At 44.1% G+C, this 25546-nt stretch overlaps 1 protein-coding gene across 1 annotated transcript in view; it reads right to left on the bottom strand.

Moving 5' to 3' along the window:
* Positions 1–4865: 4865 nt before the first annotated feature.
* The window catches only part of PALB2 (partner and localizer of BRCA2), a 39125-nt gene continuing 18444 nt past the window's right edge, over positions 4866–25546 (bottom strand). The window contains 6 exon segments of the mRNA XM_017887164.1: positions 4866–5372; positions 10344–10492; positions 16377–16433; positions 17321–17347; positions 22967–23087; positions 24588–24749. Coding sequence (XP_017742653.1) covers positions 5162–5372; positions 10344–10492; positions 16377–16433; positions 17321–17347; positions 22967–23087; positions 24588–24749 — 727 coding nt within the window. The 3' untranslated portion in view covers positions 4866–5161.

Raw genomic sequence — 25546 nt, forward strand, 5'->3', positions numbered from 1 at the left:
TATTAGCAGGGCAATTATACCTTTTACAGAAAATAGTGGCTTAGAGCCAAGTGATGGCCTTCCCATGTTATGGCTACATGGCTGTGATAACAAGTGGAGTTATACGCCTGTGTCTAAACTTGCTGAGTCACGCAGGATGTAAACATCTTACCTTGGCCTATCCTTGACCAAAGCACAGCCATGTTCCTTACAATAGCTAACAAAAATAGGTAAGTGAGGGAGGAGTTTAAGTAGGTGAATTCCTATTTCTAAGCAGGTAGTCAAAGGATATTGACTGAAATTGAAACATACGGGATAGTGACTCCAAATTCTGAAATCTGCCTGAATGAACAATCCAATAATGCCATCAGTTTTACCTCAATTTATTTTTATTTTTGTTAAATCCAAGTAAAATAAAATGTAATGGTATGCTGCCAGGTGCGGTGGCTCACACCTGTAATCCCAGCACTTTGGGAGGCTGAGGCAGGTGGATCACCTGAGGTCAGGAGTTCAAGACAGTCCTGGACAACATGGTGAAACCCCGTCTCCACTAAAAATACAAAACTTAGCCAGGTGTGGTGGCAGGTGCCTGTAATCTCAGCTACTCAGGAGGCAGGAGGCTGAGACAGGAGAATCGCTTGTACCCGGGAGGCGGAGGTTGCAGGGAGCTGAGATCGCGCCATTGCACTCTAGCCTGGGCAACAAGAGTGAAACTTCATCTCAAAAAAAAAAAAAAAAAAAAAAAAAATTGAATATCTGTTAAGTACTCATTGTTGAGGCTGCAACAGTGAGCAAGCCAGACATGCAAACCTGGTTCAGTGACTCACCTCTGTAATCCCAGCACTTTGGGAGGCCAAGGGAGGTGGATCGCTTGAGCCTAGGAGTTTGAGACCAGCCTAGGCAACACAGGGAGACCCTGTCTCCACAAAAAACTTAAAAAATTAGCCAGGCATGGTGGTGCATGTCTGTGGTCCCAGCTGCTCGGGAAAGCTGAGGTGGGAGGACCAATTGAGCCCAGGAGGTCAAGGCTCCAGTGAACTATGATTGTACCACTGCACTCCAGCCTGGGCAACAGAGTGAGACTCTGTCTCCCAAAAAATGTAACTCTAAGCTTAGGAAGAACCTAATAGCCTACTAAGTTCACACTTGGGGCCATCTCTTCCCATGACCTATCTAGTATTTCAGTGTTACATGTATGTATATATGTATTTATTGAGATGGGGTTTCACCGTGTTAGCCAGGATGGTCTCAAACTCCTGACCTGGTGATCTGCCTGTCTCGGCCTCCCAAAGTGCTGGGATTACAGGCATGAGCCACTGAGCCTGGCATCAATGTTACATTTAATCCTTTTGGTCAAACATAACAAATCATCTCTTATTTAAATAATTTGGGAGAGCTGCTTTTCCCTTTAGCAAACAAATAAAGACAAAATATCAGCCTACATGGCCTATAGGCTAAAAAGTCCCAATATTAAGATTAAGATCACGTCCTTAGCAGATGGGGAAGAGTTAAAAGACAACACCGGTGCTTTTCAGTGGCATTCCCATCAAAGGATGGATAAGCATAAAAGCTGTCAGTTTCCCAGCACAGACTATCCCACCAACCCACCATGATCTCTCCCTCCCTCTGCCAGCCCATCTGCATGGCAGTTTCATCCCCTCCTGTTCCCAATGGGATCTTGGGCCACTAGTTAGCTCTTCTTCCCTACATCTCAAAGGTCTGTCTTCTGGCTCTTTCTCCTGAGCCCATAAACACATCAGAGTTTCTCTTAGCCTAAAAGCAAAGTCAGAGGACCCTCCACTGACCCTTTTATAGATCTCTAATACCATTCCTCCTTCCTTTCATAGACAAGCTGCTTGAAGGAATCATCTACACTTTCTCTTTTTGTCGCTGTTTGAGACAGAGTCTTGCTCTGTCACCCAGGCTGGAGTGCAATGGCACAATCTTGGCTCACTGCAACCTCTGCCTCCTGGGTTCAAGCAATTCTCTGCCTCAACCTCCCAAGTAGCTGAGACTATAGGCGCCCTCCACCACACCCGGCTAATTTTTGTATTTTTAGTAGAGACTGGGTTTCACCATTTCATCCAGGCTGTCCTTTCTGCCCAGAATATCCTTTGCTTCTGCTTTGATCTACTTACCCCGCAAGGCTCAGCTAAATTTCCACCTTCCACGAAGCTTTTCCGGGACTCCTGGGTTGTCCCAGCTGCTCAGCCTTTGAGTTTCCATAATAGCACCTGGAACATATCCCTTAAAAATTTTTTTTTTTAGCTTCCTTTTTTTTACGTTGAGATGGAGTCTCACTCTGTTGCCCAGGCTGGAGTGCAGTGGTACAATCTCTGCTCACTGCAATAAATGTCTGCCTCCCAAGTTCAAGCGATTCTCCTGTCTCAGCCTCTCGAGTAGCTGGGATTACAGGTGTGTGCTACCACACCCAGCTACTCTTTGGATTTTTCACCATGTTGGCCAGGCCGGTCTCAAACTCCTAACCTCCAATTACCTGCCCACCTTGGCCTCCAAAGTGCTGGGATTACAGGGGTGTGCCACCGTGCCGGGTCTGAAACATACCCCTTAAATTAAAAATACAGTACTTGGCCGGGCGCGGTGGCTCAAGCCTGTAATCCCAGCATGTTGGGAGGCCAAGACGGGCGGATCACGAGGTCAGGAGATCGAGACCATCCTGGCTAACACGGTGAAACCCCGTCTCTACTAAAAAAATACAAAAAACCAGCCGGGCGAGGTGGCGGGCGCCTGTAGTCCCAGCTACTCAGGAGGCTGAGGCAGGAGAATGGCGTAAACCCGGGAGGCGGAGTTTGCAGTGAGCTGAGATCCGGCCACTGCACTCCAGCCTAGGCGACAGAGCGAGACTCCGTCTCAAACAAAAAAAAAAAAAAAAAAAAACGGTACTGTCTGCTTTATGTGACAGTCTCTCCTACTAGTGCAGAGGTCTCACAGCAATCATTTATATACCTACTGTGTCAAGTAGATGCTCAGAGTTTGTGCAACCATTACTGACTAGAATTACTTTGTACCTTAGTTTTGTTAACTCTTGTTATTATCAAGATAATAATACAGGTTTCTCAAGGTTTGTAAGTAAATTAAATCTTTACAAAAAGTTCTCTAGTATCTATGATGCACTGGCAAATAATTTGAGTTTAAAAACTGTGGGTATAGAATTTGTAAAGGAGGCTGGGTGTGGAGGCTCACACCTGTAATCTTAGCATGTTGGGAGGGGACGCCACAGTGGGTAGATGGCTTGAGCCCAGGAGTTCGAGACCAGCCTGGGCGACATAGTGAGACACATAGTGAGACTGTCTCACACAAAAAAATTTTTTTTAATTAGCTGGATATGGTAGCCCATACCTTAGTCCCAGCTACTGGGGAGGCTGAGGTGGGAGGATCACCTGAGCATGGGGACGTCGAGACTGCAGTGAGCTGTGATCTCACCATTGCACTCCAGCCTGGGCAACAGAGTGAGACCGTCTCAAAGAAAATATAATAGACATCCTTTGAAAATAAAAAATTAAAAACAAAACAAAACAGAATTTATAAATGAGCAAAAACTATAGTATCATAAAAATGTGTCTTTTTTTGTGTGTGTGAACCACCCACCTCTTATGATCCACCCACCTCAGCCTCCCAAAGTGCTGGGATTACAGCACTGCGCCCGGCCAAAAATGTGTCTTTTTTTTTTGAGACAGAGTCTTGCTCTGTCCTCCAGGCTGGAGTGCAGTGGTGCGATCTCAGCTCACTGCACCTACGCCTGCCGAGTCCAAGCGATTCTCCTGCCTCAGCCTCCTGAGTAGCTGGGACTACAGGAGTGTGCCACCATGCCTGGCTAATTTTTTGTATTTTTAGTAGAGACAGCGTTTCACTGTGTTAGCCAGGATGGTCTCAATCTCCTTACCTAGTGATCTGCCCACCTTGGCCTCCCAAGTGCTGGGATTACAGGCATGATCCACCACGTCCGGCCCAAAAATGTGTCTTTAAAAAATATAAACTTCTTCGGCCGGGCACAGCGGCTCATGCCTGTAATCCCAGTACTTTGGGAGGCTGACATACGCAGATCACCTGAGGTCGGGAGTTCCAGACAGATCCCCCTGGTCAACATGGTGAAACCCTGTCTCTACAAAAAATACAAAAATTAGCCGAGTATGGTGGAGCACACCTGTAATCCCAGCTACTCGGGAGGCTGAGGCATGAGCATTGCTTGAATCCGGGAGGCAGAGGTTGCAGTGAGCTGAGATCATCCCACTGCACTCCAGCCTGGGTGACAGAGGGAGACTCCGTTCTGAAAACAAACAAACAAAAAAGTGGTGGTGGTTCATGCCTGTAATCCCAGCACTTTGGGAGGCCGAGGCAGGTGGATCACTTGAGGTCAGGAGTTCAAGGACTGCCTAACCAACATGGTGAGACCCCCATCTCTACTAAAAATACAAAAATTAGCTGGGTGTGGTGGTGGGTGCCTGTAATCCCAGCTACTTGAGAGGCCGAGGCCGGGGAATCACTTGAAGAGGCAGAGGTTGCAGTGAGCCAAGATCATGCCACTGCACTCCAGCCTGGGTGACAGAGTGAGGCTCCATCTCAAAAAAAGGTTACTCTAGTTATAATGCAGCACTGGCATGAAGGATGCATGAGAATGAAAAAGAATAAGAGTATTCCTAAATTCAGATATTTTAATAGGTTTCATATTATTTTAGTATATATATAAAAATAGAGTATTACGAATAGCACAAAAAGTATATTGCGTATTAGTGTAGTAAGTTAACTGGACTGAAATTTACACTTACTAGGCAAACACTATTGATTAAATATCCTAGTTGTATAATAATTAGTTCTTGCTTCTGCAAGTGATCTTGAAAGAATGGGAAACAATAATATGCCAAGCAGAATGTATAAAAATAAATATTTATTGCCATTTGAAGCTTTATGTACACCTTTAAAAGCACATGTACAAATGTGGGGAATTACAAAAATCAACCTAAAACCCTTTTCTCAAAGTAAACATAAATGTACATCCAAGATCAGTGGTGCCACCATCATCAGAATAAAAAGTAAGTCTGTCTGGACATATACAAGTAATTATTTTAAATGTCATTCAGATATTCTCCTTTATATTTAAAACTCCAAAAAATACTAAGAGGCCCCATATATCCAGAAAATTGTGTTTTCGCTTTACCCTAACTTACGAGTAGCGGTATACAAATATATTTCCATCTTTTTGTCCAGCCAGCAAATGAGAGTCTGTACCTGACCACTTCACAAAAGACCAATGTTGGTCAGAGATAGGTGGGAGGAGGGCAGTACACTGACCGAGAAGTAAGTCCCAAATGGCAATTGTTCCAGAAGTCAAGATTGCTGCTGCACAATGATCTTTCACGTCACCTTCCAGGAACCTGATAGCATACAAAGAAGATATAATTCAGATTACATATCCAAAAAACAATTAAAAAAAGAAAAGGTCAAAACCATGTTCCCCCAACCAGCAACAGGAGCAAAAATCCCTGTAACTATGAATGCCTACATTTGCAGTCTTAGAGGTCTGTTGGCTATTGTGTTGCAGTTTCGGACAGAATCACATGTCCAGTTCCTGTCAATCTGTCTGATGCATCTTGTACCACTTGAAGGCAGGCTCACAGTGGCCTTCCTTCCACTCTCCATCACTCCAGCCAAACTCAGTCCCAATTCAGTGTCATTGCTCTTGCCGTTCTCTGTCCCTGGCAGGTTCTCGCCCCAGCTCTCAGCATGGCTGAGTTCTTGTCATCATTCAGGCCTGTTAGTCCATAGAAAGGTCATGCCTAATCCTCTGAGGCAGTGCACACACATACTGGAGTCTGTTCCATCTTTATGACATATATGTTTTTATCTTCACTGCATTTTTCACTATTTGAGATTATCCTGTTTCCATATTCAGTGGGTATTTCCTCCATAAAAGGTGCCATCTATGAAGCAGAAACCTACCTGGTTGCCTTTTTAACTTAGACAAGGGCTCTGCAGTCAGCTACCTGGGTTTAAATTCTAACTCTACAAAGTAAGAGCTGTGTAACCTTGGGCAAATTATTTAACTTTATCAGTGCAATAGAGATGATTTTAAGAGCAAAACTTCACAGGACTGTGGTGAGGTTAAATGAAACAGTTCCTATAAAAGGCTTAGCATAATGCCTGGCACACAGGAGGTGCTCAATAAAAATTAGCTATAATTAGCCAGGTGCAGTGGCTCACGCCTGTAATCCCAGCAATTTGGGAGGCCGAGGCGGGTGAATCACCTGAGGTTGGGAGTTTGAGACCAGCCTGGCCAATATGGAGAAACCTGGTCTTTACTAAAAATACAAAATTACCAGGCGTGGTAGCATGAGCCCGTAATCCCAGCTATTTGGGAGGCTGAAGCACAAGAATTGCTTGAACCTGGGAGGCGGAGGTTGCAGTGAGCCAAGACTGCACCACTGCACTCCAACGTGGGCGATAAAGCGAGACCCTGTCTCAAAAAAAAAAAAAAAAATTAACTATTATTGTGGCCGGGCGTGGTGGCTCATGCCTGTAATCCCAGAACTTTGGGAGGCTGAGGGAGGTGGATCACCTGAGGTCAGGAGTTCACGACCAGCCTGGCCAACATGGCGAAGCCCCGTCTCTACTAAAAATACAAAAATTAGCTGGGCATGGTAGCATGTGCCTGTAATCCCAGCTACTAGGGCACTAAGGCAAGAGGATCGCTTGAACCTGGGAGGCAGAGGTTGCAGTGAGCTGAGATCATGCCACTGCACTCCAGCCTGGGGAACAGAGCGAGACTCTTAAAAAAAAAAAAAATTAGCTATTATTATTACTCACTGCTGTATCACTGGTGCCTGGGGCATGGCCAGCTCTCAAAAGAATATTATATGAATGAACTGCACGATACTTTTTATCCCTGGTTCCCACCCGACTCTGTGTACCTAACTCCTAACTTACCTTTGGAAATTCCCTAAGGTTTTCTTTGATAGTCTCTCCCCAACCCTCTACTGCCAATTAAGGTGCCTGCCTCTCCACTCCTGTGCTCTCAAACAGTGCAAGCTTCGCGTATTGCGTTTTGTGCACTGAAAAACAGTCACTAGTTTTCCCTTCTAGTTCCCATGAAATTAGAAACAGTTTTTGTTTTTTGTTTTTTTTTTTTTGAGACAAAGTCCTGCTCTGTCGCCCAGGCTGAAGTGCAATGGTGAGATCTCAGCTCACCGCAACCTCCACCTCCTGGATTCAAGTGACTCTCCTGTCTCAGCCTCCCCAGTAGCTGGGATTACAGGTGCACACCACTGCACCCAGCTAATTTTTGTATTTTTAGTGGAGACAGGGTTTCACCATGTTAGCCAGGCTCGTCTTGAACTCCTGACCTCAAGTGATCTTCCTGTCTTGGCCTCCCAAAGTGCTGGAAATACAGGCATGAACCACTGCACCGGCCAGAAATAGCAGTGTTTTGCTATGGTCTGAATGCTTGTGTCCTCCCAAGATTAATCTGTTGAAACCTAATCACCAATGTGATGGTATCAGGAGGTGGGGCTTTTGAGAAGTGATTGGTGGTTTTGTAAAAGAGGCCCCAGAGAGCTGCCTTCTACCATATGAGGACACAGTGAAAAGGTACCATCTATGAACCAGGAAATAGGTTCTCACCAGACACTGAATCTGCCAGCACCTTGATCTTGGACTTCCCAGCCTACAGAATGGTAAGAAATAAACTTTGTTGTTTACAGGCTACCCAGTCTGTGGTATTATGTTGTAGCAGCCTGATAGGACTAAGATATGCTTCCTACATGATTGGTACCAAATAGGCTTTCAAGGATTCCTGAACAGATGAGTTTGAAAAGTGACAAAGGAAATGCTTGACCAAACAGTTATCTTTATCTTTAATCCCTAGGGCCAACGACTATGGTTCTCTCTTCAAATCCAAGAAAGCAAGTTGTATATGAAAGCACATACTGCAGATGTTCTGAGGTTCTGAGGTTCTTAGGTTCTTAAAAAAATAAATAAATACATAACCAAGCATGGTGGCATGTACCTGTAGTCCCAACTACTTGGGAAGCTGAGGTGGGAAGATGGCGTGAACCTGGGAGGCAGAGTTGCAGTGAGCTGAGATCGTGCCACTGCACTCCAGCCCAGGCAACAGATCAAGACCCTGCAGAAGTGCCACAGCTGGCTAAGTGCAGGGATGGAGAATGTCTTTTAGAACATGTACTTATCAAATAAGCTTTGCATAAGGTCCAAAAAAACATGCACTGTAACTGTCAAGGTCCTTTATCCTTGTGAGTTATTAAAGTCCGACCTTGTTTTCTTGATTTACTTCAGCCCAGGCTGGAGTACAGTGGTGCAATCTCGGCTCACTGCAACCTCCGCCTCCCGGGTTCAAGCGATTCTCCTGCCTCAGCCTCCTGGGTAGCTGGGATTACAGACAGCGTACCACCACACCCACCTAATTTTTTTATTTTAGTAGAGACTGGGTTTCACCATGTTGGTCAGGCTGGTCTTGAACTCCTGACCTTGTGATCCGCCCGCCTTGGCCTCCCAAAGTGCTGGGATTACAAGCGTGAGCCACTGCACCCAGTTTTTTTTTTTTTTTGAGACAGAGTCTCGCTCTGTCGCCCAGGCTAGAGTGCAGTGGCACAATCTCGGCTCACTGCAACCTGCACTTCCCGGGTTCAAGCAACCCCAGCCTCCTGAGTAGCTAGGATTACAGGCGCCCGCCACCGTGCCCAGCTAATTTTTGTATTTTTTTTTTTTTTTAGACGGAGTCTTGCTCTTGTCACTCAGGCTGGAGTGCAGTGGCGCGATCTCCGCTGACTGCAAGCTCCACCTCCCAGGTTCACGCCATTCTCCTGCCCCAGCCTCCCAAGTAGCTGGGACCACAGGCGCCTGCCACCACGCCCAGCTAATTTTTGATATTTTTAGTAGAGACGGGGTTTCACCATGTTAGCCAGGATGGTCTCGATCTCCTGACCTCATGATCCGCCCACCTTGGCCTCCCAAAGTGCTGGGATTACAGGCATGAGCCACTGCCCGGCCAGATAAATACTTATCTGTAGATAAATATAAACTGCCTGCATGATAGAGGCTCAGTCAAACTCAGTCAGATTTCAAAGTAAAGATGTTTTCCTAAAGTACGTTAAAATTTCCTTAATTTAGGTTTAGGGAAAGAACATAAATTATGTTTTTTAAATACAGAACATTCATTACTCTTTACATGATTTTTTTCTTTTCTTTTCTTTCTTTCTTTTTTTTTTTTTTNCAGCCTCCCGAGTAGCTGGGATTACAGGCACCCGCCACCGTGCCCAGGCTAATTTTGTATTTTTTTTTTTTTTTAGACGGAGTCTTGCTCTTGTCACTCAGGCTGGAGTGCAGTGGCGCGATCTCCGCTGACTGCAAGCTCCACCTCCCAGGTTCACGCCATTCTCCTGCCCCAGCCTCCCAAGTAGCTGGGACCACAGGCGCCTGCCACCACGCCCAGCTAATTTTGATATTTTAGTAGAGACGGGGTTTCACCATGTTAGCCAGGATGGTCTCGATCTCCTGACCTCATGATCCGCCCACCTTGGCCTCCCAAAGTGCTGGGATTACAGGCATGAGCCACTGCCCGGCCAGATAAATACTTATCTGTAGATAAATATAAACTGCCTGCATGATAGAGGCTCAGTCAAACTCAGTCAGATTTCAAAGTAAAGATGTTTTCCTAAAGTACGTTAAAATTTCCTTAATTTAGGTTTAGGGAAAGAACATAAATTATGTTTTTTAAATACAGAACATTCATTACTCTTTACATGATTTTTTTCTTTTCTTTTCTTTCTTTCTTTTTTTTTTTTTTAGACAGGCTCTTGCTCTGTTGCCAGGCTTGAGTGAAGTGGAATAATTTCAGCTCACTGCAACCTCCACCTCCCAGGTTCACGCCATCCTCCCCCCTCAGCCTCCCGAGTAGCTGGAACTACAGGTGCATGCCAGCATGTCTGGCTAATTTTTTTTTTTTGGTAGAGACTGGGTCTTGCTCTGTTGTCCAAGTTGGTCTCAAACTCCTGGGCTCAAGCTCTCCTCCCACCTTGACCTCTCAAAGTGCTGGGATTACAGGCATGATCCACCATGCCCTGCCAAAATATTTTCCTTAGGGGAAAAAACAGGGCTTGAATAAACACTATTAAAAACCAATATAACCCCATACTAGTAGAGATCAGGATGCAGGGAATCTGGTGTTTGACTCAAGTCCACTAACCTTCATCCTACTTCTGAATATTCGTATCATAATCTATAGTATTTCATGTTTTCCATTCTTCTAAGGGACACAAAAATATCTAGTTTTTGTGTTTGCACAGTGCCTTTCAGAATGTCCCACCCACGGAGTAGCAGTTATGCACACTTGCCTGCCAGCCTGCCCTGGAGGAAGACAGTACAGCATCACACCCACACTGAGAGTCGTCTTAGGGTTAATCACAATCAGCTGAAACACAGGGCTTTGCAACAACTCACTCTCTTTGGCACAGGGATGACTCAGGACAATAAACAGAAGCCCCTAATTTAGGAGAAAAATAAATATCCAAATAGACTGTCAAGAGTATGTCAGGAAAAAGAAAGATCTGGCAGAGACAAAAACTAAACAATTAAAGCAATGATCAATAGGCTCTAAAGTGTCCAGGATTTAACCACTGGCTTCATTTTCTTCCCCGCCATCTAGGAAATGTTGAGATTATTACTGGACTGGACTTCTGGCTGCTGCTGCTGCTTCTTCTTTTTTAAATTAGACACAGGGCCTTGCTGTGTTGCCCAGGCTGTTGTTGAACGCCTGGTCTCAAGGGATCCTCCCAACTCAGCCTCCCAAAGTGTTGGGATTACAGACATCAGCCACTGCGCTCAGCCAACTTCTAGCTTTAGCTTCTCCTGCTTCCGGTTCCCAGTGTTTGTTTTAGCCAGTCCTGCCAGGCATGAATCTGATTCATCAATTTCCTTCCCCTTAGATAGTACTACATTTCATGCCATTCATCATTTGGGGAAATATTGGCAAAGAGAGAATGAGGACATACATGTGCAGGGAGTGCCCAAATTAGAAATATTCATTTGTAAATTGGTTTTGGAACATTCAGAACATGTTTTCCCATAAAAACAATCTTGTATGTGGTGGCTGGTTTCTCAGACCAGCCCACAATAGCCTATTTAAAACCCTGACACTATTACTCTCTATTAAGGGTAAGGGTGACCAAAAAAAGATACCATCACCTGTGGCTGTTTCTGTGGGAAAATGTGTTAAAGATCTCTCCTGGCTTTAAAATTATAGGTTCTAATAATAATATTACTCTGTGTGTGTGTGTGTGTGTGTGTATATATATATACACACACATATATATACACACACACACATATATTTACAGATTTTTTTTTTTTTGAGACAGAGTTTCACTCTTGTTGCCCAGGCTGGAATTCTATGGCACGATCTCAGCTCACTGCAACCTCCGCCTCCAGGGTTCAAGTGATTCTCCTGTCTCAGCCTCCCCAGTAGCTGGGATTACAGGCATGCGCCACCACACTTGGCTCATTTTTGTATTTTTAGTAGAGACAGGGTTTCACCATGTTGGCCAGGACGGTCTCAATCTCCTGACCTCGTGATCCGCCTGCCTCGGTCTCCAAAAGTGTTGGGATTACAGGCGTGAGCCATGGCATCCAGCCGAATGACTGAATTTATTAATGAAAATAAAATATTTTTATATTTAGAAAACCACTGAGGTGACTCAGGAGGCCAAGGCAGTAGGATAGCTTGAGACCAACCTGGGAAACATAGCTGAAGACCTCATCGTCTAAAAAAATTAAATTAAAAGTTAGCCACTGACCTATAGCCTGAATGACAAGAGTGAGAACCTATCTCTGAAAGGGAAAAAAACTGAGGATTTAAAAATGTTAAATGCTATACAGTTAAGAAGAGGCTGACAAACTAGGGCCCACTGGGTAAATCTAGCCCAACACTTTTTTTGGGGGGGAAAGGGTCTCACTGTCACCTAGGCTGGAGTGCAGTGGCATAATCAGCTCACTGCAGCCTCGAATTCCTGCCCTCAAGCAATCCTCCCTCCTTTGCCTCCCAAAGCACTGGAATTACAGCTGTGAGCCACCATGCCTGGCCCCAGTGCTTATTTTTCCATGGCCAATAAACTAAGAATGTTTTACAAATTTTGAAATGGCTGAAAAACATCAGAAGAATAACATTTTCTGACATGTGAAAATTAATGTATGAAGTTCAAGTTTCAGTCTCCATAAAGTTTTATTAGAACACAGCTACATCCAGCCATTTGCATACAGTCTATGGCTGATTTGGGGCCACAATGGCAGAGCTGAGTATTTATAACAGAGATTGTAAGGCCAGCACAGCTGAAAATATTTGCTATCTGGTCATATATGGAAAAAGTTTATCAATCCCTGCACTAAACAGTGAAATGAATAATAAAATGTTCTTTTTGTTTTTTTTTTAGACGGAGACTTGCTCTTTCGCCAGGCTGGGGTACAGTGGCACGATGTCGTTTCACTGCAACCTCCACCTCCTGGGTTCAACCAATTCTCCTGCCTCAGCCTCCCAAGTAACTGGGACTACAGGCATGCACCACCATGCCCAGCTAATTTTTTGTATTTTTAGTAGAGACGGAGTTTCACCATATTGGCCAGGATGGTCTCAAACTCCTGACCTCGTGATATGCCTGCCTCGGCCTACCAAAGTGCTGGGATTACAAGTATGAGCCACCGCGCCCAGCATAAAATATTATTTCTGAAGATTGGCTTTATGGGGAACTTTTACTTACTATCTTACACATGTCTATGTGAAATGTTTTAATATCAAGTGGGTATTAATGTTGTAATATAAAAGGTTTAACATTATTTAAATGTTTAATAAGTTAATTCTAGGCCAGGCGTGGTGGCTCACACCTGTAATCCCAGCACTTTGGGAGGCTGAGGCAGGTGGATTAGGAGTTCAAGAACAGCCTGGCCAACTTGGTGAAACCTTGTCTCTACTAAAAATACAAAAAACTTAGCCGGGCGTTGTGGCAGACGCCTGTAATCCCAGCTACTCAGGAGGCTGAAGCACAGAACTGCTTGAACCTGGGAGGTGGAGGCTGAATTCTAGAGATGAATTCAACTGTCAGTCAGTCTGTCTGTCTGATGAATTCAACTGTCAGTCTGTCTGATGAATTCAACTGTCAGTCTGTCTATCTATCATCTATCTATCTATCTATCTATCTATCTATCTATCTATCTATCTATCTATCTTTTGTTGTTTTTGTTTGTTTGTTTTGAGACACAGTCTTGCCCTGTCACCCAGGCTGGAGTGCAATGGCACGATTTCGGCTCACTGCAACCTCTGCCTCCCACGTTCAAGCGATTCTCCTGCCTCAGCCTCCTGAGTAGTTGTGATTATAAGCACCCGCCAACATGCCTGGCTAATTTTTGTATATTTTAGTAGAGACAGGGTTTCACCATGTTGGTCAGGCTGGTCTTGAACTCCTGACCTCAGGTGATCCACCTGCCTCAGCCTCCCAAAGTGCTGGGATTACAGGCGTGAGCCACCATGCCCGGCCTAGTTAATTATTATTATTTTTTTTTTTTGAGACGGAGTCTCGCTCTGTCACCCAAGCTGGAGTGCACTGGCCAGATCTCAGCTCACTGCAAGCTCCGCCTCCCGGGTTCACGCCATTCTCCTGCCTCAGCCTCCCGAGTAGCTGGGACTACAGGCGCCTGCCACCTTGTCCGGCTAGTTTTTTGTATTTTTTAGTAGAGACGGGGTTTCACCGTGTTAGCCAGGATGGTCTCGATCTCCTGACCTTGTGATCTGCCCGCCTCGGCCTCCCAAAGTGCTGGGATTACAGGCTTGAGCCACCGCGCCCGGCCAATTATTATTATTTTTTGAGATAGAGTTTTGCTCTTGTCGCCCAGGCTGGAGTGCAGTGGCGCAATCTCGGCTCACTACAACCTCCGCCTCCTGGGTTCAAGCAATTCTCCTGCCTTAGCTTCCCTAGTAGCTGGGACTACAGGCGCACACCACCACACTCAGGTAAATTTTGTATTTTTAGTAAAGACGGGGTTTCACCAAGTTGGCCAGGCTGGTCTCAAACTCCCAACCTCAGGTGATCCACCTGCCTTGGCTTCCCAAAGTGTTGGGATTATAGGCGTTAGCCACTGCACCTGGCCTATTATTTTTGAGAGAGGGTCTCACTCTATCACCCAGGCTGGAGTACAGTGGTGCCATCATGGCTCACTGCAGCCTTGAACTCCTGGGCTCCAGTGATCCTCTCACTTCAGCCTCTTGAGAAGCTGGTATTACAGGCATGTGCCACCACACCTGGCCACAACTGTCTCATTTAAAGGAGGAGAAAGGTTAGGCTCAAGATTATGTGATGGATTACATAAGATCACACAACTTTTAAGTTCAATTCCACAGATCCTACTAGGCTAGGGAAAGATGCAGTCTTTGTGTTCAGAGCCTCTGGATGCTGATCCTCTCACCATAATCACCAGGCAAGTCAGTCTCTACACAAATGCTAAGCCTGCTGCTATTTTCTCTGCTCATGGCTTCAATGGTGAATACTCAAGTAGTTATTCATTACTCCTAGACAACTACTTTCCCACTGTAACCAGACTGTGAGTCAAGGCTTTTTTTTTGAGACGGAGTCTCACTCTGTTGCCCAGGCTGGAGTACAGTGGCGCGATCTTGGCTCACTGCAACCTCTGCCTCCTGGGTTCAAGCAATTATCCCTGCCTCAGCCTCCTGAGTAGCTGGGATTACAGGTGCATGACACCACATCTGGCTAATTTTTGTAGTTTTAGTAGAGATGGGGTTTCACCATGTTGGCCAGGCTGTTCTCCAGCTCCTGACCTCACGTGATACGCCCACATCGGCCTCCCAAAGTGCTGGGATTACAGGCATGAGCCACTGCTCCAGGCCAAGACTTTTTTTTTTTGAGATAGGATCTCACTCTGTTGCCCAGGCTGGAGTGCAGTGGTGTGATCATGGCTCACCACAGCCTCGACCTCCCGGGCTCCAGGGATGCCCTGAACTCAGCCTCCTGAGTAGCTGGGACTACAGCTGCATGCCACCATGCCTGGCTAATTTTTTTGTATTTTTTATAGTGATGGGCTTTTGCCATGTTGCCCAGGCTAAGATTTGTTTTTCTTTTTTTTTTGAGACAGAGTCTCGCTCTGTCGCCCAGGCTGGTGTGTAATGGTGCAATCTTGGCTCACTGCAACCTCTGCCTCCCGGGTTCAAGCGATTCTCCTGCCTCAGCCTCCCAAGCAGCTGGGATTACAGGTGTGCACCACCACGCCCAGCTAATTTTTGTATTTTTAGTAGAGATGGGCTTTCACCATATTGGCCAGGCTGGTCTCAAACTCCTGACCTCAGGTGATCCACCTACCTTGGCCTCCCAAAATGTTTTTTATTTTTTTATTAATACAAAATATTTTATGTATTTATGGGGTACATGTATTTGTTATGTGCACAGAGTATATAATGATCAAGACAGGGTATCTGGGGTACCCATCACCTTGAGAATCTATCATTACTATGTATTGGGAACATTTCAAATCCTTTCTTCTGGCTACTTTGAAATATATGGTACATTGTTGCCAACTACAGTCATCCTACTCTGCTACTGAATCTTGGAGCTTATTTATTTCTAACTGTATGTTTGTACCCACTAGCCAAGACTATTAGTACAACAGCTGAGTAACTGTATTTGCTTCTGTATGAGAAGACCAAAGCCTAAGAGTAAAGCATGTTGGCTGGGCAGTGTAGCTCACACCGTAATCCCAGTACTTTGGGAGGCTGAGGTGCGCAGATTACCTGAGGTCAGGAGTTCGAGACCAGACTGGCCAGCATGGTGAAACCCCATCTCTACTAAAAATACAAAAATTAGCCAGGCATGGTGGCGGGCACCTGTAATCCCAGCTACTTAGAAGGCTGAGGCGGGACAACTGATTGAACCCGGAAGGCGGAGGTTGCAGTGAGCTGAGATCGTGCCATTGCACTCCAGCCTGGGCAACAAGAGTGAAACTCCGTCTCAAAAAAAAAAAAAATAGTATTTCTGGGATCATTTAATCATCCTTCCTAAGGCTACTTAATCACCGTGATGTGGTTGGGAGTCAAGTCTGATAACAGGCATAATAGTTCTCAGTTCAAATCCACAGCTAGAAATAAAGACTTGCCCTCAGGTCCTATAGCCAGAAAATTTACCAAGTAATCACTGTACCAATATTTATTTTCATCCTAAATTTCAAGAAAGGACAAACATTGTTATCCAATTTTGAAAAAAGATGCCACAGGGAAGGTTTGTTCATTACTACTTATGACTTACCACTCTCACTTAATAAGACCAACAGTAACACACAAAGTAAACACAAAGTGGTCCCAGCCAGTCATTACTTACCATTTCAGAATAGGCTTTGTGACAGACTGAAGCTTGGTAAGAATCATCAATGTGTATCTTTTCAAGAGTTGACCAGTTTTAAATTCCTTAGATAACAAAATAAATAAGTTGATCATATTCTTCCAACAAACCAGTTTTCAGAAAATATTTTCTTATTAATCATAGCATGCTTTAGGAGGTGACCAAGGAAAAAACTAAGGGCTCCTTAGTTTTGTTCAGTCATAGATTTAGGTAAAAGTAGAACTGTGGGTTAATTTTGCCAATAGTTTAATTTGATAGATTAAATCTACTATGCCCCTAGGGACAAATCTCTCCAAATTCCATGAGGAAAGTTCCATCATCTCATTCAACCTGGTATTGAAATCAGGCACATGGTATAGCAGTATCATGATTTTGTGACACATCTTGTTATGTCTAAATTTTCCATGGAAGACAATGGCCAGGAAACCAAATTTGGTAGGGCAAGAGACTACACCTTAAAGAGACTTATAATTATATCTCTATTGCATGTATTTATACTACAGCTAGACCAAAATAATGGATAGAAGGAAGGAATGAGGTGGAGTCAGGAGAGAGGGGTGAATATAAAGAAGAAAAAAGATAAAGTTTGTTGGAATCACTCCCCAGCGTTTTTTTTTGTTGTTGTTGTTTTGAGATGGAGTCTCGCTCTGTCACCCAGGCCGAGTACAGTGGCGCCATCTTGGCTCACTGCAATCTTCACCTCCTGTGTTCCAGCAATTCTTCCACCTCAGCCTTCCAAGTAGCTGGGATTACAGGTACCCACCACCATGCCCGGGTAATTTCTGTATTTTTAGTAAAGGCAGGGTTTCACCAAGTTGGCCAGGCTGGTCTTGAACTCCTGACTGTAGGTGATCCACCTGCCTCAGCATCTCAAAGTGCTTGGATTACAGGCATGAGCCACTGCACTTGACCTGCTTCCCAGCTTTATTAAGGATTTGTGACATTGATAACTGCTTTGTCATGATACTCTATTTTTTTGTTTTTGGAGCTTAGGGTCTTGCTCCATTGCCCAGGCTGGAGTGTGGTGGTGTGATCATGACTCACCATAGCCTCAACCTCCCGGGCTCAAGCAATCCTCCCACCTCACTGCCCCAAGTAGTTGGGACTAGAGGTGTGTGCCACCATGCCTGAATAATTTTTTAATTTTTTGTAGAGACAGGGTTTCACTATATTCAGGCTGGTCTTGAACTCCTGAGCTCAAACAATCCTCCTACCTCAGCCTCTCAAAGTGCTGGGATTACAGGTTTAAGGGATTGCACCCAGTTCGTTATTCTGTTGATGAAAAACTTTCAGTTGGCTCCCATTAGCCACAGTATAAAGTCCAAGTTGTTTTTTTTTTTTTTTTTTTGAGATGGAGTTTTGTTCTTGTTACCTAGGCTGGAGTGCAATGGCACAGCCTCAGCTCACTGCAACCTCCACCTCCCAGGTTCAAGCAATTCCCCTGCCTCAGCCTCCTGAGTAGCAGGGATTACAGGCACGCACCACCATGCCTAGCTAATTTTTGTATTTTTAGTAGAGACGGGGTACACCACGTTGGCCAGGCTGGTCTCAAACTCCTGATGTCAGGTGATCCACCCGCCTTGGCCTCCCAAAGTGCTGGAATTACAGGCATGAGCCACTGTGCCCGGCCCCCAGGTTCATTTTAATGGTATTTATACCTCTCATGAATCCAGCAGTGCAATATTACATTATCACTCATTGCTCCATTTCCTAAAATCTTTCTGCCTGAAGAACATATTATGCATTTCCTTGACTCTAGACTTTGCTCAAGCTATGCCTTCCAATGACCCCTGCTCCCCCAACTCCCTGCTTCCCATTACAGAACAGTTCCCATCCCTGTTACTGATGAATTCCCATCCATTTCTTAGGGCCTAGTTATATCCCACCCCCTCCAAGCTGCATGAACTCACTTGAGACTACAGCAGTCCACAGTCATCTCCTCTCCTTTAATTCTGTCCATATACCTCATTTGGTATGTAATATACTACTGGCAATACTGTATCATGTATTCCACTCAACAAATACAGAATTCTATGGGCCAGGTACTGTGTATAAAAAACTGAAGAAGGAAAATTAAATTTTTATGTGCATATGCAAGGTTTTCCTCCTATCAGGGACACCAGATGGGTGTTCTACAGAGTTTCATACATGGTCTGTATTTAAAATTGTTCTTTCCTCAAATCCCAAATCACTTAGTCCAAATCTATCACTTTGACGTTGTGTGAATTATAAAAAGAATGGTAGTGAAATTGTAGGCTTTGATTGTAAAGGCATCTTATTTACCTACTAGATTATAGGGGCCCTAGGACCAGAATTCGTATCTCATTCATCTCTTCATCTCTCACAGAGAATGGGACATAAGTAGAGACCCAGATATCTACTGAATGTTTGAAAGATATTAAATGAAATGTCTCAGTGAATATGGACAGCAAGACTTCCTTACACACTGGCCCCTCAGCGTTTAAGAATGTTTTAACATGTTTATTTGGTATGACTTCATTGTAAACATTAAGCTTAAGAAATATTTAGACCTTCAGCATAGTTTCCAAAAAAACCCACCTGACGCTTCAGTATAACATGAATCACTTTAGACATCTAACAAATCAGGAGTTAAATAAGAACAAATACTACATGTAAGTATAAAATTATACAAAGCCCAAAAGGTAAGTAATAGCTTTTGACAGACAATATGATTAATACATCTTTGAGTAACTACCCTAAACATGGAGCTAAGGCAGGTGCCAAGAACAGATATGAGAAACGGTGCCTATCTTCAAAAACCAGAGAGGATAAACAACACAAAGCAGCAAATACTAAATTAAAAATAAAGGCGGGCCAGGCGTGGCAGCTTATGTCTATAATCTCAGCACTTTGGGAGGCTGAGGTGGGAGGATCACTTGCATTGAGGACTTCTCGACCAGCCTAGGCAAGGTGGGGAGACCCTGTCTCTACAAAAAAATGTAAAAAAAAAATTTTTTTTTTTTTTTAATTAGCCAGCATGGTGGCACGCGTCTGTAGTCCTGCTACTCAGGAGGCTGAGGTGGGAGGACTGCTTGAGCCTGACAGGTTGAGACTTCAGTGAGCCATAATCATGCCACCATACTCCAGCATGGGCAACAGACTGAGACCCTGTCTCAAAAAAACAAAAATGAAAAAACAACCAAGGCAGTATGAATTCGGAGAAGGAAACATCAGTGAAGGCTGGGATGGTACAACAGAACTCAAGATAACTGTGGGGCTGAAAATATCGCCTAAGGGGAACTTAGAAGCCAAGCATAGAAATCCCTCCCAAACTTCCCAGTACTCTAGAAGGCCAACATGGGAGGGTTGCTTACGTCCAAAAGTTCAAGACCAGCCTGGGAAAAAGAGCAAGACCCTGTCTCTACAAAGAAAAAGAAAAGAAAATTAGCCAGGCATGGTGGTGTACATCTGTGGTCTCAGCACTTTGGGAGGCTGAAGTGGGAGGACTGCTTGAGCCCAGGAGTTCAAGACCGGCCTGAGTAACATACCAAGTTCTCATCTCTACAAAAAATTTAAAAATTAGCAGGACATGATGGTATGCGCCTGTAGTCCCAGCTACTCAGGAGGCTGAGGTAGGAGGATTCCTTGAGCCCAGAATTTTGAGGTTGCAGTGAGCTATGATCATGCCTATACACTCCAGCCTGGGTACTGAGTGAGGCTATTTCAGAAAGAAATCCCTCCCCAACCTCAAATTCCTTTGTGACCTCTTACATACAAAATGCCAAAGGATACCGATAGAAAAAGGGTAGAACTGAGGGATTCGAAGAAAAAAAGGAGGAAAGGAGGATGGCAGAGCTGGAGAGAACATTTTTGTACTAGAGCACGGGGCAAATAAAAGCTGAAGGAAAGCAAACATGGTCCCCTGTAAAGGTTTTCTTTTGAGGGATGAGGGTAGGGTTGGAAGAAAGAGTATTTACAAAGTAGTAGAATAAAAAATGACCTGTGTTTGAGCCCAGGCATTTGAGGTTGCCGTGAGCTACGGTCACGCCACTGCACTCTAGTTTGGGTGACAGAGTAAGACACAGTCTCTAAAAAAATAAAAAAATAAAAAATGAAGTTTGAATATTGATTAATGGCAAGAAGACAAACTACTAGATTATTTTAATAATTCAGGAGACACATAATGAAGGTGTGGACTATGGGAATAACAGAAAGAATAGAAAAGATAACTTCTGAAAGAGCATCGTCCTCAAATAACACCTCTGGGTAGAAACCCTGGTGAATGCGCTCCAAGTGGCCAAGTGCCGCCCTAGACATCGGGACATCTGAAAACAGGGTCTTCTGGCAGATCAGAACATCGCCAAATTTCAGAGGCTTTCTGGTGGGAAGGGCACATTGTTTCTCTCAGGGGCCATGCTTTTCTAGTTTATTTCTAGAAGGTTAGGGTTGTAAGTCACCACAGTATTTAAAAAAGAAAAACAAAAAATGGTTAGGGTTGGATGGTACAGAAGAGCTAGGGTAGTGGTCACACTAATATCATAACTTCCTCTTACCAAGACCCATTCTGGCCCCAAGGAAACAGTTAATAGACAAGGCTTCTGAGAAAAGAAACAAAATCGATCTATTCTCCTAATACAAATTAAACTTGCAAGTGCCTGTGGCTGGGTATGGTTCTCCCTGTAGTCAGAAAAGAGATGGCTGGGGACTCCTGTGATGGTTTCCCTATCACAAATTTGTTAATTTGGTTCCTGTGTGATCACACTTTTTTCTTTCCTTTTTTTGAGACAGAGTCTCACTCTGTCACTCAGGCTACAGTGCAGTGGCACGCTCTTAGCTCACTGCAACCTCTGCCTCCCAGGTTCCAGCGATTCTCCTGCCTTAGCCTCACACCACCACGCCTGGCTAATTTTTGTATCTTTAGTAGAGACAGGGTATCTCTAGTAGAGACAGGGTATCTTTAGACGCCACACTTTTTTTTGTATACTGAGTAACTTTGGACTGTATCCTAGTTCCAGTGATATTAATATGTTGCAAAAGCTTTGTATTCTGTTAGGTTCCTCTGAAAAACACTGATGTTTTTTGTTTTAAAATATTTTAGAAAAGGAATTTTAACGTTTACTGAATACCTCCTATGTGCCAGACAATATGGTAAGTACTTTTAAAATACAGTTCTATTGATTTTTCAAAAAATTATTTATGTTTTTTGAGACAGAATCTTGCTCTGTCACCCAGGCTGGAGTGCAGTGGCGCAATCTTGACTCACTGCAACCTCCGCCTCCTGGGTTCAAGTCATTCTCCTGCCTCAGCCTCCTGAGTAGCTGGGATTACAGGTGTGCACCACCACGCCTGGCTAATTTTTGTATTTTTAGTAGAGACGAGGTTTTCCCTTGTTGGCCAGGCTGGTCTCGAACACTTGGCCTCCGGTGATCTGCCTGCCTTGGCCTCTCAAAGTGCTGGGATTATAGGCATGAGCCACTGCGCCCGACCCTGATTTTTTTGGTTGTAAGTTTGTCTGTCCTAGTAAACAGTTAACTTGGCTAAACTCGAACTCCAAATGCCGAAAGTGAAGTTCAGTTCTTTCAGTCTCACCTGAGCTGCTTTGACTCTGACTTATGCACATCCAGTTTAAAGGGTCAACCAGATATTTAGGTAAACATTATAGCTAGAAGTTAGGGTTCTTTTTTTTTTTTTTTTTGCTCTCTCCTTTTTAGGACTTTTCCCCTCCCTTTCTAGCAGCTGTGATCACCCTGAACTCTGTCTGTCCTTTAGTTCTCTAAGTCAGTGGGACAGATCTTCTATTAGGCTTCCAGTCACCCAGTGAGCAGAGTGGGCCTTGCCTCCTAGCTTAAAGCCATAACAGGAACGTTGCCTAGTGTCATTCCCTTCACCTAAAGGGAGAAACCCCTCCAGTATGTTTCTTCTTTTTCTTGCTTTCTGGTGCTTTTAGAAAGTTGTTTTTTGTATTTTGTCCAGAGTGTATAGTTATTTGAAGGTAGAGAGTTGGTCTGACAGAAGCTACTCAATCACTAACCAAAAGCAGAAAGAAGTGTACATCTTTGAAAATAGAATTCCATTTATTTTTAAATAGTCTACTCAGACTGATCTTTTTTGGTATATCTCAATTAATATGATGTTGTTGGTAAGACAAGTATATAGTATCTGACAAAAAAACCACAATCAGGCCAGACACAGTGGCTCACGCCTGTAATCCCAGCAGTTTGCGAGGCCAAGGCGGGCAGTTCACTTGAGGCCAGGAGTTCAAGACCAACCTAGCCAACATGGCGAAATCCCATCTCTACTAAAAAATACAAAAATTAGCTGGATGTGGTGGCACATGCCTATAATCCCAGCTACTCGGGAGGCTGAGGCAGGAGAATCGCTTGAACCCAGGAGGCGGAGGTTGCAGTGAGCCGAAATCACACCACTGCACTCCAGCCTGGGCAATAGGAGGAGACTCTGTCTCAAAACACAACAAAAACAACAAGAACAACAAAAAATCACAATCATGTTTACACATACTCTCTTATTTAATCTTCACAACACCCCTGTAAAATGAGAGGTGTATCCTCATACTACAGATGATGGAACTGAGGACCTAGAGGGAAAACTTACCAAATAACAATGTTGTTCATAACAGTGGTACCAAGGAGAGCTTCTTGCATCCCTTGGACCTCGGCAAAAGTTAATATAGTCTCCTCAGGGGGCATCAAAAATTGGTTTTCTTTGCCTCTGCAATTAAAATAGTATGAAAAGTCAGTACTTTGCACTAAAGCAGTTTCTAGGTAGCCCTTCTCCACACTGTTGAACTGTGCATAATATAAACTAACCAAATACCAGTAAAAAAAAAATCTAACCCAGAAAACGTGTATACTAAACTTTCTACAATGAACATATATTACTTCCATATTATCTACTTAGATATGCTGCAAGCACCTCAAATTCATTATATTCAAAATTAAACTTGTTAAGTTTCTCTTTAAACCTTTTGTTTCTTTCTGCATTCCTATCTCAATGAATTGCACCACCATCTAATAATGTCCAAGTTTCAGGGTTGGTCACCACTTAAGTGACCACCTAGACTGGGAGGAAGGAGACAAGGAAAATATCCACATTTCGGGCTTGGTCACCATTCAAGTGACCAACTCTACCATGTTGATATTCTCTCCTTCCTCTTAATCTAGTCAATCACCAAGTCCCAGCAATTTTATCTTCTCATCTCTCAGAAATCTATCTGCTTCTTCCCATCTCCACTAACATACTCCTAATTTAAGCAAACAATTATCATCTCTTGCAACAGATCATGAATAAATAAGCCAAAGTTCCCTGCCCTCCACTTTTAGAAAAGACAGATGGATAATAACAATGAAGTGTAATTGAAAAATAAAAATAAAGTATAATGAGTATATGATAGAGAAGATGCTGTTAAGTTCAGTTTGCAACATTTTGAATTCAAGGTGTTCCCAATATGTCTAATAAATAAACCTACAGGTCTAGAGCTCAAGAAAGAGCTCAGAGGTAGAAATGTATGTTTGCAAGTAGTCAGCACCAAGATGGTCAGTGAAGCAATGGACTCCAAGTGTGTGGAACGAGGAAAGGGTCTAGGGCCTTAAGGTATTTCTATATATTTTTTAAAATATTTGTGTGTGTGTGTGTGTGTGTATGTGTGTGTTTAAGATTAGGTCTCGGTCTGCTGCCCAAGGTGGACTGTGGTGGCATGATCACAGTTTATTGCACCCTTGAATTCCTAAGCTCAAGTGATCCTCCCACCTCAGACTCCATAGTAGCTGGGACCACAGGCATGCTCTGACACACCCAGATAATTTTTAAATGTTTTGTAAAGATGGGGCCCCGCTATGTGGCCCCAACTGATCTTGAACTCCTGGGCTCAAACTTCTGCCTTGGCCTCCCAAAGGGCTGGGATTATGGGCATGAGCCACTGTGCCCAGCAGAGGTATTTCTAACATTTAAGGGACACACAGAGATTTCAAAGAAGACTGAAGAACAAACTACATTTGCTGAGCCTCTCCCCTTCTTTGACTTCATCCCTGACATGTCTGGCTTACACCTCACTAACCTGCTTCTATGTCATAACCTAGTCTTGATGCCATACATGCTTATATTATACCCACAGCACAGAAAAACAAGATCTTAGTGACCCAACTTTCTCTGAAACCTGTGATAAAATTATTCTTCATCTAATAGTTAAAAATCAATCAATGCTTTTCTTACCCTCCATCTTCTGCAAATGTCATGACTTCTACTTGTTGATCAGAAAGGGTCCCACTGCTACTAACTAGCCTCCTCTTTGTCAGGCCAAGCACAGCTTTTATATTTCCAGACTTCAGTAGTACTTGCTTTTCACTTTCATCATCAGAGGAACAAAGCAATGCCCTAAGCCAAATATAAGGAAAAATGGGGTGATGTCAGGAGTAATCTTTTAACATTAAAGGACTAGGTTCACCTTTTTTTTTTTTTTGAGACGGAGTCTTGCTCTGTCGCCCAGGCTGGAGTACAGTGGTGCAATCTCAGTTCACTGCAACTCTGCGTCCCAGGTTCAAGCGATTCTCCTGCCTCAGACTCCTGAGTAGCTGGGATTACAGGCACAAGCCACCATGCCTGGCTAATTTTTCTGTATTTTTAGTAGAGACGGGGTTTCACCATGTTGGTCAGGCTGGTCTTGAACTCCTGACCTCGTGATCCACCCGCCTTGGCCTTCCAAAGTGCTAGGATTGCAGGCATGAGCCACCGTGCCCAGCCTTTTTTTTTTTTTGAGACAAAGTCTCACTCTGTCATCCAGGCGGAGTGCAGTGGCACCATCTTAGCTCACTGCAACCTGTCTCCCGGGTTCAAGTGATTTACCACGTTGGCCAGGCTGGTCTCAAACTCCTGACCTCAGTTGATCCATACACCTCGGCCTCCCAAAGTGCTGGGATTACAGGCATGAGCCACCGTGCCCAGCCTAGGTTCACATTTTAAATAGAAACTTCAGTCACTGATGTCATTCTATTCATTTTTTTTTTTTTGAGATGGAGTCTCGCTCTGTCGCCCGGGCTGGAGTGCAGTGGCCGGATCTCAGCTCACTGCAAGCTCCGCCTCCCGGGTTTATGCCATTCTCCTGCCTCAGCCTCCCGAGTAGCTGGCACTATAGGTGCCTGCCACCTCGCCCGGCTAGTTTTTTGTATTTTTTA

Source organism: Rhinopithecus bieti, unplaced genomic scaffold (assembly GCF_001698545.2).
Source record: "Rhinopithecus bieti isolate Rb0 unplaced genomic scaffold, ASM169854v2 scaffold_13348, whole genome shotgun sequence".
Lineage (NCBI taxonomy): Eukaryota > Metazoa > Chordata > Mammalia > Primates > Cercopithecidae > Rhinopithecus > Rhinopithecus bieti.